This window comes from Triticum aestivum, chromosome 1B (assembly GCF_018294505.1).
Source record: "Triticum aestivum cultivar Chinese Spring chromosome 1B, IWGSC CS RefSeq v2.1, whole genome shotgun sequence".
NCBI lineage: Eukaryota > Viridiplantae > Streptophyta > Magnoliopsida > Poales > Poaceae > Triticum > Triticum aestivum.
The window spans coordinates 379,194,579-379,209,112 of record NC_057795.1 but is presented as its reverse complement, the minus strand read 5'-3'; the positions used below and the strand labels follow the sequence as shown (position 1 = coordinate 379,209,112).

Genomic DNA, 14,534 nt, shown 5'->3' with positions numbered 1-14,534 from the left:
CTATCCATCAGATGGGGCCTCTTGAGGCCAAGCCTGATGTCAAAAGCATCCCTGGCGAGCCACTGCTGGTGATGTCCGATTCCGAATTGCCCTTTGGGGGGCTCTTCGCTGACATGTGCCCGGTGAAGAGCGAACTTGAAGATGGCAACGGCGCAGATGATGTCTCTGCTGAAGCCATCCCCGACGTGCCGTTGCCCAACATCGTTCCTGACATGTCGCCGGTGAAGTGTGAACCTGAAGATGGCACCAGTGGTGCTGATGAGCATGAACTCTCTGAGGAGGAAGTCATGCCTGAGATATCGCTGCTGAAGTGTGACTCTGAATGCTTCGAGGAAGTCGTCAATCCTGGCATGTCGCCGGCAAAGAAGTGTGAGACTGAAGGCGGCGCCGGTGCTGTGGGTGAACCCATCAAGGAGGAAATCATCCCTGACATGTCGCCGCTGAAATGCGGGTCTGGATGCTTTGAGGAGGACGTCATTCCTGACTTGTCGCCAATAACGCGCAACAGTGGCACTGATGAACTCTTCAAGGAGAAAACCATCCCTGACAAGCCACTGCTGAAGTCTGAATCTAAATACTTTGAGGATGTTACTGTTCCTGTCATGTCGCCAATAAAGCATGATGATCATGGTGCCGATGAGCGTGTTGGAGAAGAAGATGGGTATGACCATCTCCCAGAGATGGATAGACTCAACCCTGAGGGAAGAGATTTTGATGAAGACGGTGACTACGTTGTCGTAGTAGCGAAAGAGGCTCTCTGAACTGGCTTTCAAACTTCTTGCTATATTACATCTATGTATTAGTAATCTGAGCATGCTTGCACTGAGAAACGATGTATTAAGCTCCACAAATAACAGTACTGCTAAGTACAAATGGTTCAGATTTTATGTGACAAGAACTGTAAAATCTTCTATGATGTTGAATCCATATAAATGTGGCAAAATCTCTGATATGCTCCATGATGATAAATAACTAGGTGGCCCTTAGGGATTACCCGCATCCAAGGCACTTGTGTGGGAATTACCTGTTTGATACGACTCCACACGAGAGCTGTTGCCACAAGGTAACCTCACTGACAACCCATCCAAAGTTGCTTCCAAGTATAACAAATTCCTTTCCGGTACAAATAATTTGCTGTTCTACACCATGCAGTGTTATTGCTCTTTGTGTGAGGTGCCTGCCTCCAGTTGTCTAGAGTGGAAAGGAACAGAAGGGCACTGCCATAGTACCACTTCAGTTGGTCACAACAAACATCAGATTGTGAGTTCATCCTGTATTTTTCTTGTCAATATTGTTATGTTTGAGCTTTTGACTAACATTCCAGATCAAATCTCAAGTAACAAGACAAGATTACCAGTATCATAACCAGTGAATGAACAACTTAAATCAATTAATTTCATGCAATTATTTGTAATCAAAGTGCATAGGCTTACAGATACATAACCATCACCATTTAATTTGTCCCAGAACGACATGAGGGCCGTTGACATGGCACTCTACATTCTTTGGAATGAAATGGCATGATGGCAGATCAATGACTAGAATTGATTTTTTTTGAACAAATTCTCACACCAATTCCTTCCAAGCCAAATTATAAATAGTTGTTATTACCTGCTACAGTACAGATAAATCACTGGCCTGGTTTGAATCCGTTAACTATGGGTGCCCCGTTAATTTCACCTCTGTTCTTCTTGACATATGCAGTATATTCACCATAGTGCATTGTGTACAGGGTACTCTGGTAGCGGGTGACGCGGATTTTCTTCCTCAAAGACTCAGTGATGGTGCCATTGTAGCCAGCCTTCCTCATGAGCGAGTCAATGGTCTCTAGTTGTGTCCATCCTGCCAGGTATCTCAGGACTATGTTATATATATCGAGAGAGAGGCAACTAAAATGGGAATGTACTGATTAAAAGCTTTTATTTGTTCTCCTGTGCTCTTCAATTTTATTTATTTCATCCATATGGACATGTGATATTGTGAAATCCCATTTAGTTAACATATCCAGCACTTTGAGGCTCTCTTGCATTGAGGTTCTTTATACATTCAAGCAAGTGAGTAAACTGTGATGAGTACTTGATATCTAAACAGGGTACAGACTGGAGGGTTGATTTTGCTAGATAAATGGCAGACTCTATATAGAGATACACAAAGCCAAAATACATTGGCATGTGGAGCCAAATTTCTCAACAACACAATGGCATTGTAACTCAATAGAAATTTTCAACGGGTTTTGGGCTGATTATGTAACTGTGTGTAGCAGTTTTAAGAACTGAGGGATCTTAGAGGGATATGTAGCTGATAAGTACTCACCTTCATGGGCAGCAACCTCAGGTAAATAAGTTCCACTCCGTCTTACATTATAGTCAGGATCGGTGAACTCAATAATTAAACCATGCTTTCCAACCTGCAGTCTCATAAGAAAATAGCGTTGATGCAAATGTTGGCTGTAAGACCATAGACACCAATGGAATTACAATTAATAGCATGTAGGAGCAAACCTCCCAATCAAGGTGGTTGAGTGCAGTTTCGTATTCGGTCAATATAGAAACTGTGCATTCCAAATATGGCAGCTCTTTGGACTGTATCGGAGAAAAGCGCCGATCCCTCAGGGCACTACAAGTGAGATCTTATTAGTTCATATGATACAACTAATAGATAGTGTGCAACACTGCCTGGTAGTGCATATGGAAATATTGATACCAAGCACATGGAAATCTTATGTCCTTACAACAGTTACCTGGTCAGCGCGTAATCCTTGAAGCCGCTTACAATCTGACGGGGCTCCAAAGTTCCGATGCATCCCCTTAGGCGTGGCTCGGAACCATTGGTAGCCTTCTTCCAGGTGACAAACAGTGGGCTGAAGTTACAAGATTTAACCCACTGAGCTCAGACATGGCACATATATGTTTTCCAGATAACACTAACACGTTTTTCCAGAAACTACCGTATTAGCTAAACAGTATTAACTCTTAATAAACCTACAATATTGTGATGGAACTCTGACAACATTTTACGAATGGCAGGATAGGAACCAGTACCAAAAGCTGGAAGGCCAAACATGCAAAAACATCCTATGTCCCTTGAGCTAAGGCCAAAAAATATTACTCCCTCCATTCACAAATGTAAGATGTTTTGAATATTTCAATATGGACTACATGTGGACTGAAATGAGTGAACAAACACACTAAAAACGTGTCTATATACATCCGATTCAAAAAAAAAAGTTGCAGCATCTTTATATTTGTGAAGGGAGGGAGTGTTTCTTAAAATATTTCCTCTTCTCTACGTAAGATAATCTCTGCATCTGAAATTAGCCGATACACTCGATTAATCCAAGCCAATAAACGCCTAAATCCACTCTCGCCGCCGTAAAAGGCACGCCCTTCCCCCAAATCCGCGGCGAAATTGACCGGAAACCACGCCCGACCGCCGTAAAAGGCCATCCTTTCCGGCGTGGAGGGGAGAGGCCGATCGCGACCCGGGAGGAGGAGGAGGCTTACTGGACGCCCTCCTCGAAGGCGGGCGGCGGCGGCTGCTCGCCGCTGTAGTGGGCGACGAGGGTGTCGAAGCAGTAGACCGCCATTTCCTCCGTGGCCACCACCATCGTCGATCGCCGCCGCCGAGAGGGCCCGGCCGTCTTTCAGCCGAGGCGGCGGGTCCGGACGGCGCGGTGGTGGGGGGAAGGTACGGAGGTTGGGGAGAGGCGGAAGCGAGCGGTGCGTTCGTTTCGTGCTGTTGGATTCCGAGTCAAGTAGACAGGGGGCTGCGTGCGTCTCCGTGGGGAGTTTTCCTTTCCTTTCAGGAATTGTCACTCCTGCCCCTGGCTGCTGCTGCTATTTACGGCCTATGCAAGCAAAGCGCTGGGGGTGGCCATGAGCGTAACGGGTATTTGCTTGCGCATCATGAATCCCAGGAGAATTAAAACTGCTGCCCATGAAATTTCTGCCACGTTAATCCGGATCCGCACTAACTCGCCACATTAAGACGATGCATCACACTACTTCAGACTTTGAATTTTTGCGCAGAGATAGTCAGCCTTCAATGTTGCTGATTCTGCTACAAATTCTAGCTGGTACTCCCTCCGTCCGAAAATACTTGTCGGGAAAATGGATAAAATGGATATAGATCACTGGATCTTATATTATTTTACAAAGGATATGTAAAACTTTTCTTTATCATGGGGTGGAGCTCCTCAAATGGTGCTATATACTCTACAGTCTACAGCTCTCGCCAACTGTTCGAGGCAATGGCTCAGCAGGTCGACACGTATCTATAGGGAAACATTTTACAGTCAGGTGGCAAACAAGCAATGGCACTGCAAACAAGCAAGCATACGTGTGCTCCACGCCACGCAGCATCCAAAAAAATTAACAAGCTAGAAACAAAGCTAGCAGAACAAGTAGCATATATATATATAGGCTACCAAGAAAGAGGAGAATCTGGGTCACTGAACTGCACTTGGTTGCAGTGCAGCTCTGACTAATAGCTCGAGATATTATACCTTTCGCTCCTGAAGGCGACGTTCCACCCAACCACATCGAATCCCCATCCAACAAAGTCGGACGACCGCATTACAGTTTTGGTGATAAGCATATCCCCTCTGGGCAGTGGACAACAGGAGCTGCCGAAAGAAGTTTATTCACATTCTAGACCAAGACGGCAATTGTCTTTCGGCTGTGCATTATACATTACAGCCAAACGTATGATATCATGCTCCTTCGACATAAAAATACCCCATGTGCTCGGCCAAAAGTCGGAGTATGTAGCATCCTTGCAGTGCAAAAATGTAAGTAATGGGATGGTGACAGAGGCCGAGAGGCCTGACAAAGAGCTAGGACTAAAGGAATGAGATGCTATATACAAGTGAATGTGCCTAGGACCTGTCGCGCCGGGCTTGAAGTTGAAGGGGCATCAATCTGATGAACCCTTCTAGCATTTTGCTGTTCGAAGGAGGTGCTGGTTTAGCATTTATATAGAACCTGAGTCTGAGTGGTAAAACTAAGCAATCGCTTAAGAGATCTTCTAGAGAAGGGGGCACGGCCCTTTTCGGCCCTCGGTAGTTCCCATCGCCGCCGCCTGTCGAGGACTTGGGACTTGAGGGGGAGGAAATATCATAAGTTGGGAACCTGGTCCGTTCCAGCATCTGAACAGAACTCCAAGTTGTCAAGGTGGAACTCGAACGATTCAGCCAATCTGTCAGCATCCTTAACCCTCAGGCGTGTGCCTTGCTGCCCGACGACAACAGCAGCTACCTGGGCAGCCAGCAGGCCAATGCCCTTCAAGTCTGACGCACCCCGGAGGATACCGTACAGGATTCCTGATGCGTATGCATCACCAGCTCCGCAGGTGTCCACAGGTATACATGCCGGTGGAGGGATGTATATTGCTTCACCTTTCACACCGATGTAGGAACCGTGCATACCATCGGTAACGGATACTAGAGGAATAGAATGGCTCAAGTATCTCGCAGCTGACACCGTGCTCTCTTCTGAAGTTAGCTCGCAGAACGCCCTTGCTTCGTTGGCATTGGCGAACAATATGTCCGCATAGTTTCCTACAATATCCCTGAAAATGTTTAGGACCAGAGTTAGTACGGCTGGGAATTACATAGCACTATACTACCATAATATGGGGCAAATGTACACTTGCAATCACAAAAAAGCATAGTTATTCCTGATTTATAACTCAGACCTCTTGTTACTTGAACGGAAATGAAAGATGACTTATGACTGTAGAGTGTGTGCAACTGGGACAAGATAATTGCAAGTGCCATAGTAACAGGAAATCTTCCGCACGGAGGCTAGTCTCACCAAAAATCACTGTGGCAACGCTTGATGCATGACACATCTGATGCCGAAACAGCAATAAGTGCACCATTCTTCTTAGCATCTTCACATGCCTGCTTGATGGCTTCAATTGTATGACTAAATTCGAATAGGTACCCTTCCACTATCAGTAGATTTGACTTGGATACTATCTCTGCCAAGTCTGAATCATAAGCCAAAGTTGAAGATGTACCCTGCAAGACAAGTTACAAGGCATCATTAGAGAACAAGGTAGAGCCAGGAGAATCTCTACATAAATGGCCAATAAAATAAATTGTACTTGTCCAAGGAAAAATTGATATGACATGGATGTTCTCAATGCTATATCCATAATTCAAATAAGACCATGCATAGTTATTCAAATATATGGATACACTCTTAAGAAGCCAAATAGTGAATTGCTACATTTCCAGGAAGGCACAACTCCGAAGTATCCAAAGAGTAAAGAACACATAAACTTTTGTCTAAGTATACTTCGTAACCCGGACAAGTTTACCAATGATCGTAGAACAGGAAAGCCATTAGTGAAGAAACTAACCTGGTATGCAAGCATAGTTCGCTGTGCATCTGGAGTTGTTAGAACAATCACAGTCCCAGTAGTCCCATCTTTGACCGGCTTGGACAAGAATTGCACATTCGCACGATGCAACTTTTGCCTAGCAGGGTGATCCAAACAGTTTGATGTCAGACAATGTTCAAAAGCCTTATTGGTAGCAATAGTACAACAAGATCAAAGGCAGTCAGGATATTGTCTGATTAGTGAATTTACCTATAGAAACTACCAAGTGGGTCACTGCCCACACTGCCAGCCATTGCTATTCTAAGCTCAGGGTAGCTGCTGGCCCGACTACTACCAAGCCTTGCTAGAGCCACGAGCGAGTTGGACAGTGAGCCTCCAGCAGCGGCCTTGTAGGTGCAGCCATCCATGGCACGCAAGACCCGTCCCCTCTCCTCATGGTTAACGACCTTTCTAGTACCCTTCTCTATGCCCAGTCGCTCGAGGAATTTATCATCCACCATGCCTGAGAAGTCAACCTACTTGAGCAAGAAACCATTCATAAGTTAGTACCATTGATCCCAAGAGCTTATCCAAATAGATCGAATGTCTGTACTGGTGTCCATTACATATTTGACACCACCAACACGTATGACAAATAAATTGTAATTGCGCACATACAAGCAGCAAATGGCCACGAGACGAATCCCTGACACCAGTTACTATTCACACCAATTACTAGCTAAAGTGTATTCTGCATTTGTGGTGCATGGAAGGGGTCAATGTTTCTTGCAATTTGGCATTAGGAAACCACCTTCAATTCCACATTTACTTACCAATTACAGGAAACAATATAGTAGAAATGCAGTGTAGTGATAGTTAGTTGCACGTTTGGCACCGCCAAATATAGGAGGAAACACTCAGGTCATTAGCAAGCAATCGTCAAACTTGCACAAGTCGAAATGTTAAATCATTAACAGTAGAAATAGCACCAAAATCTTGTCAGAGTCCTAACCAGTCAATGCCCTACGTTATGTTGAAGGCTTGAAGCTACTGGTTGATAGCAAATTAGCAACTGTAAGACAGAGAGGTGAGTGTGCGCACCATGGCCTGGCCGAGTCCGAGCACGTCCCAGCGCTCGGGCCCGGAGAAGGCAGCGGCGGCGAGCTCGATGACGTCCTCGCACCCCTGCTGCTGCCGCGGCGGCCCACCGCTGAGCGCGCCGGGGCCGTCCTCCTCGTCCTCGTCGTCGCTGACATCTTCGTCGGCGTCCGAGAATCCTCCCAACAGCGCTCTCGGCCTGCCCTCCCAGCGCACCGCGAACCGGCGCGGCCCTGGCCTGGCTCCTCCTCGCGGCGCGGCGCAGGAAGAGGAAGGAGGAGGCGGGAGGGGAGCGACGAGGCGTCGGCTGATGAGGCGGGAGGCGGTGGTGGAGGCGAGCGCCATTGGAGAGGAGGATGGGAGTGGGAGAGGAGCCGTGCCGTGTTCGGAGCAGGGAAATGGAGTGGATTAGGGTGTGGGCGAGGGAGAAGAGGACGTGGAGCTCGTGCGGCCGGCCACGGCCAGGCTGGGAAAGTAAAAACGGAAGCAAGTTTATGTTGCCGGGTCCGACCGGATAAGGATTTACCACGTGCTCCTAGCTTTTCTGGGAAATCTTCGCTAAACGCATGAGAAAAATGCATCACACTATTATAAGAAAAATATGTACTCCGAATCTTAGTTCAAAACTGTGAAATTTATTTTGGACCTTAGTTCAAAGCTGCAACATTTTTTTGACTCACAGGGGTACAATTTATGGATGGATCCAATGAAAAGTCTTCTCCTTCATTCCGAATTTCAAGTGTGTGTGTGGTGGGGGTGTAAAAGTCAGTCGTGGATGTAACGCTGCTCCTAACTAGGACATAAATCATAAAACCTAACTATGGCATTTGCTCATGCCTTGAGTTATGGCATCATAAATCATAAAACCTAACTATGGCATTTGCTCATGCCTTGAGTTATGGCAGTCGGTAAGAGTATCTTTGGTAGGTTACCCAAAAATGGTGACTAAAAAGCAGTTTTATGTATAGTAGGGATAAGTCTTAGGAATCATTTTTCTACTCCAACATCAAGTCTAAAATTGCTTGCCTATTGGCTATATATCTCTTCTTCACATTCAAACTGTCATTGGGATTTATCACAAGTGAATTTCGTATGGCCCGTTGGCACAAGATTTCGATTACTTTTCATGTTTCCCATTTAGGAGATCTGATAATTGAATGCTAACTTGGTATGTTAGGGTGTCCTCCATCTATAAATCATTGACTAATAAAAGACCAAAGCGGTGATAAAGAAACGGACGGGCAAGAATTCAAACAAATATGATCATATCCTCGCAATTTCAATACATATCAAAGGTAGAAGTTCAAAATTTCATGAGACTAAACAAGCATAGTTCATCCAAAAGAGGTCATCGTCACGAGACCAGTACCAACCAAATCAACAATAATAGTTCAACCATCATGCCCTCTCACCGCCACCCATGCCACCCAAGCTACCATCATTGGCACGACATTGCCACCAAAACCTCCATGAACTTGGGACTAAAGCTGCTCATGTATCTGCACATTGCATTGGGTGGCAAAACTGACCATGCATGTCGACCATCAATGTACTACCAATCTTACAATCTACTAGAGATCGTGGAAGACAGTAGAGGGAGCAGTGGTGCCCGAAGGGATCTCAATAGCAACCAAGGTGGCATAGTGTTTTTACCCAGCTTTAGCCTCCCAGGTGGGTAATACCCCTACGCCCTACCTAAGTTTTTACGGATCAGCATGAGGATTACAATGGAGTACACTATTAGGAAAAAGCTTATACATAGAGACTTATCAGTAACGCTTGTTAAAACAAAACGCTACTACTATCTAACAGTAGCACGGGATGAAAAAGCACGCTACTGCTACATAAGTAGCAGTAGCGCATCCCTCATAAAAAGCGTTGCTACTATAACTATTAAACCGTTGCCGGCGGTCTTGGTATAGTAGTAGTGCCCTTCTAAAAACAGCGCTACTGCTAACAAAATAGTAGCAACGCGTTTTAAGGCGACAGTGCTGCAACTAAGAAAAGGAAAAGAAAAGAAAAAAGGAAAGAAAAAAAAGAAAAGGAAAATTAAAGAAAAAGAAAAAATAAAAGCAATAGCAGCAGCGCGTTTTCACGAAAGCGCTATATCTACTTTAGCTATAGCGCGTTTTCACGAACAAGCGCTATAGCTAACTTATCTATAGCAGCAACGCATTCCTTCAAAAAGCGCTATAGCTAAGTAGCTATAGCGGTTGTTGGGAAAAAGCGCTACTACTAAGTTTGACTTGCAACTGCGCTGGGGTCCCTCCTTCCCCCAATTCCCCATTCCTCTCGCGTCTCCCCTACCTCTCCCTTGCTGCCCTACCTCCGTCGCCACCATCGGAGTCGCACGCCATCGCCGCCACTGGAGTCGCGCGCCCTCTATGCCCCCGGAGCCACCCTGATAACCCACAAGTATAGGGGATCGCAACAGTTTTCGAGGGTAGAGTATTCAACCAAAATTTATTGATTCGACACAAGGGGAGCTAAAGAATATTCTCAAGTATTATCAGCTGAGTTGTCAATTCAACCACACCTGGAAACTTAGTATATGCGGCAAAGTGTTTAGTAGCAAAGTAATATGATAGTGGTGGTAACGGTAACAAAAGTAAAGACAGAAAAAGTAATGTTTTTGGTATTTTGTAGTGATTGTAACAGTAACAACGGGAAAGTAAGTAAGCGAGAACCAGTATATGGAAAACTCGTAGGCACCGGATCAATGATGGATAATTATGCCAGGTGTGGTTCATCATGTAACAGTCATAACATAGGGTGACACAGAACTAGCTCCAGTTCATCAATGTAATGTAGGCATGTATTCCGAATATAGTCATACGTGCTTATGGAAAAGAACTTGCATGACATCTTTTGTCCTACCCTCCCGTGGCAGCGGAGTCCTATTGAAAACAAAGGGATATTAAGGCCTCCTTTTAATAGAGAACCAGAACAAAGCATTAGCACATAGTGAATACATGAACTCCTCAGACTATGGTCATCACCGGGAGTGGTCCCGATTATTGTCACTTCGGGGTTGCCGGATCATAACACATAGTAGGTGACTATAGACTTGCAAGATAGGATTAAGAACACACATATATTCATGAAAACATAATAGGTTCAGATCTGAAATCATGGCACTCGGGCCCTAGTGACAAGCATTAAGCATAGCAAAGTCATAGCAACATCAATCTCAGAACATAGTGGATACTAGGGATCAAACCCTAACAAAACTAACTCGATTACATGATAAATCTCATCCAACCCATCACCGTCCAGCAAGCCTATGATGGAATTACTCACGCACGGCGGTGAGCATCATGAAATTGGTGATGGAGGATGGTTGATGATGACGACGGCGACGAATCCCCCTCTCCGGAGCCCCGAACGGACTCCAGATCAGCCCTCTCGAGAGAGATTAGGGCTTGGCGGCGGCTCTGTGTCGTGAAACGCGATGAAACTTTCTCTCTGATTTTTTTTCTCCCCTAAAGCCAATATATGGAGTTGGAGTTGGCGTCGGAGGGCATCCAGGGGGCCCACGAGGTAGGGGGCGCACCCAGGGGGGAGGGGCGCGCCCCCACCCTCGTGGACAGGGTGTGGCCCCCTTGGTCTTCATCTTTGGCAAGGATTTTTTATTATTTATTCTAAGATATTCCATGGAGTTTCAGGTCATTCCGAGAACTTTTGTTTTCTGCACATAAAACAACATCATGGCAATTCTGCTGAAAACAGCGTCAGTCCGGGTTAGTTCCATTCAAATCATACAAGTTAGAGTCCAAAACAAGGGCAAAAGTGTTTGGAAAAGTAGTACACCCTCATCCGCTCCTCGTCGCCCCTGCCTCCCTGGACGCCCCTGCCTCCCTCGCCATCACCGGAGCTGCCGTAGACGCCATTGTAGCCACGCTCGACGCCCTTCGCGCCACCGTCTCGCCCGAGCACCTCCCCACAACCGTTCCCCCAAGCCACCCTCGAGGCCCTCCTCTCTGTAAGCCCCCACCCCTCCTCTCTAGGTTAATTTACTTAGGTGAATTTAGTTATGAACCCTAGGAATTAGCTAGGTTCAATAGGTTAACTAGGTAGGTTAAGTAACTAAGTGAACTAGCTAGGTTAATTTGGTTCATTAGGTTAACTAGCTAGGTAAAGTAGGTTGGCTAGGTTAGAGCAAAAATTTAGTTTAGAGAAAAAATTTAGTTAGGGCAGTAGGGTTTAACTAGGTCATTAGGGTTTAGAGCAAAAATTTAGTTAGGGCAGTAGGGGTTTAATTATGGTTTTTGTTTTCATAGATGTTTTCTTAAAAGAACAAAATGAAGAAAATGTTGCAGCAGTGCTGCTAGTAGTATATATATATGAAGGAAATATGCCCTAGAGGCAATAATAAAGTTATTATTTATTTCCTTATTTCATGATAAATGTTTATTATTCATGCTAGAATTGTATTAACCGGAAACTTAGTACATGTGTGAATACATAGACAAACATAATGTCACTAGTATGCCTCTACTTGACTAGCTCGTTGAATCAAAGATGGTTAAGTTTCCTAGCCATATACATGAGTTGTCATTTGATTAACGGGATCACGTCATTAGAGAATGATGTGATTGACTTGACCCATTCCGTTAGCTTAGCACTTGATGATTTAGTATGTTGCTATTGCTTTCTTCATGACTTATACATGTTCCTATGACTATAAGATTATGCAACTCCCGTTTACCGGAGGAACACTTTGTGTGCTACCAAACGTCACAACGTAACTGGGTGATTATAAATGTGCTCTACAGGTGTCTCCGAAGGTACTTGTTGAGTTGGCGTATTTCGAGATTAGGATTTGTCACTCCGATTGTCGGAGAGGTATCTCTGGGCCCTCTCGGTAATGCACATCACTATAAGCCTTGCAATCAATGTGACCAATGAGTTAGTTGTGGGATGATGCATTACATAACGAGTAAAGAGACTTGCCGGTAATGAGATTGAACTAGGTATTGAGATACCGACGATCGAATCTCGGGCAAGTAACATACCGATGACAAAGGGAACAACGTATGTTGTTATGCGGTTTGACCGATAAAGATCTTCATAGAATATGTAGGAGACAATATTAGCATCCAGGTTCCGCTATTGGTTATTGACCGAAGACGTGTGTCGGTCATGTCTACATAGTTCTCGAACCCATAGGGTCTGCACGCTTAAAGTTCGGTGACGATTTATATTATGAGTTATGTGTTTTGATGTACCGAAGGTAGTTCGGAGTCCCGGAAGAGATCGGGGACATGACGAGAAGTCTCGAAATGGTTGAGATGTAAAGATCGATATATTGGACGACTATATTCAAACATCGGAAAGGTTCCAAATGATTTGGGTATTTATCGGAGTACCGGAGAGTTACGGGAATTTGCCGGGGAGTATATGAGCCTTATTGGGCTTAGGGGAAAGAGAGAGGGGAGGCTGCGCCCCCCCAAGGCCTAGTCCGAATTGGACTAGGGGGAGGGGCTGTGCCCCCTCCTTCCTTCTCTTCTCTTTTCCCTTTCCTTGACTCCTACTCCTACTACATGGAAGGGGGGAATCCTACTCCCGGTGGGAGTAGGACTCCCCAGGGCGCGCCATAGAGAGGGCCGGCCCCTCCCCTCCTCTCCTCCTTTATATACTGAGGCAAGGGGCACCCCATAGACACACAAGTTGATCTGTTTATCTCTCCCAGCCGTGTGCGGTGCCCCCTTCCACCATATTACACCTCGGTCATTTCATAGTGGTGCTTAGGCAAAGCCCTGCGTCGGTAGCAACATCATCATCGTCATCACGCCATCGTGATGACGAAACTCTCCCGTGAAGCTCTGCTGGATCGGAGTTCGTGGGACGTCATCGAGATGAATGTGTGCTGAACTCGGAGGTGTTGTACGTTCGGTACTTGGATCGGTCGGATTGTGAAGACGTACGACTACATCAACCGTGTTGTGCTAACGCTTCCACTTTTGGTCTACGAGGGTACGTGGACTCACTCTCCCCGCTTGTTGCTATGCATCACCATGATCTTGCGTGTGCGTAGGATTTTTTGTTGAAATTACTACGTTCCCCAATAGTGGCATCCGAGCCAGGTTTATGCGTAGATGTTATATGCACAAGTAGAACCCAAGTGAGTTGTGGGCGATACAAGTCATACTGCTTACCAGCATGTCATACTTTGGTTCGGCGGTATTGTTGGATGAGCGGCCTGGACCGACATTACGTGTACGCTTACGCGAGACTGGTTCTACCGACATGCTTTGCACATAGGTGGCTGGCGGGTGTCAGTTTCTCCAACTTTAGTTGAACCGAGTGTGGCTACGCCCGGTCCTTGAGAAGGTTAAAACAACACTAACTTGACAAAATATCATTGTGGTTTTGATGCATAGGTAAGAATGGTTCTTGCTCAGCCCGTAGCAGCCACGTAAAACTTGCAACAACAAAGTAGAGGACGTCTAACTTGTTTTTGCAGGGCATGTTGTGATGTGATATGGTCGAGACGTGATGAGATATAAGTTGTTGTATGAGATGATCATGTTTTGTTAAAGTTATCTGCAACTGGCAGAAGCCTTATGGTTGTCTCTTTATTGCATAAAGATGCAAGCGCCAAATAATTGCTTTACTTTATCGCTATGCGATAGCAATAGTTGCAAGAGCAATAGTTGGCGAGACGACCATGTGACGACATGTTGATATAGATCAAGATGATGGAGATGGACAATGGTGGTGTGGGAACGAATTCTTGGTATGTTCGTGGTATGAAACTTTCGTGGTAATGGTAGAACTCAAACTGCTGGAGTTTTCCAAATTCAGGGGATGTCAGCCAAGCGTCCACCTTGTCGGGTATGGACAGCAGGTAGCTTGTCGGGATGCAGAGGCATTGAACGGGGCCCTCCTGGTGAGAAGAGACAATGGCTCTGATGAGATCAAATTCAGGAAGGACAGATATCTGATGACAGTCAAGATTGAGGGGCGCGGTGCGCCATAGAGGGTGCCACCAAGTTGAGAGGACTTGTGTGCGGCAGCAATCCTTGGTGGGGAGAAGCGAGATGATCTCCTCAAGGATGACATTCGGGAGATCGCTGATGCGGTCCACCGGAGATTCTATCGGTTCC

General features: G+C 45.7%; 2 protein-coding genes across 2 annotated transcripts; both read right to left on the bottom strand.

Moving 5' to 3' along the window:
* Nucleotides 1-1,373: 1,373 nt before the first annotated feature.
* On the bottom strand, nucleotides 1,374-3,794 carry LOC123125669 (uncharacterized protein At2g38710). Its single transcript, XM_044546139.1, has 5 exons — nucleotides 3,504-3,794; nucleotides 2,741-2,860; nucleotides 2,502-2,616; nucleotides 2,314-2,407; nucleotides 1,374-1,842 (listed from the first exon to the last, which is right to left on the bottom strand). The coding sequence occupies exons 1-5, from the start codon at nucleotides 3,605-3,607 to the stop codon at nucleotides 1,631-1,633; spliced, it is 645 nt and encodes a 214-aa protein (XP_044402074.1). The 5' UTR covers nucleotides 3,608-3,794; the 3' UTR covers nucleotides 1,374-1,630.
* Nucleotides 3,795-4,625: 831 nt separating this feature from the next.
* On the bottom strand, nucleotides 4,626-7,875 carry LOC123125659 (uncharacterized sugar kinase slr0537). Its single transcript, XM_044546126.1, has 5 exons — nucleotides 7,429-7,875; nucleotides 6,598-6,863; nucleotides 6,367-6,484; nucleotides 5,814-6,022; nucleotides 4,626-5,568 (listed from the first exon to the last, which is right to left on the bottom strand). Exons 1-5 carry the CDS (start codon nucleotides 7,768-7,770, stop codon nucleotides 5,115-5,117), a joined length of 1,389 nt encoding a protein of 462 aa, XP_044402061.1. The 5' UTR covers nucleotides 7,771-7,875; the 3' UTR covers nucleotides 4,626-5,114.
* Between the last annotated feature and the right edge of the window lie 6,659 nt (nucleotides 7,876-14,534).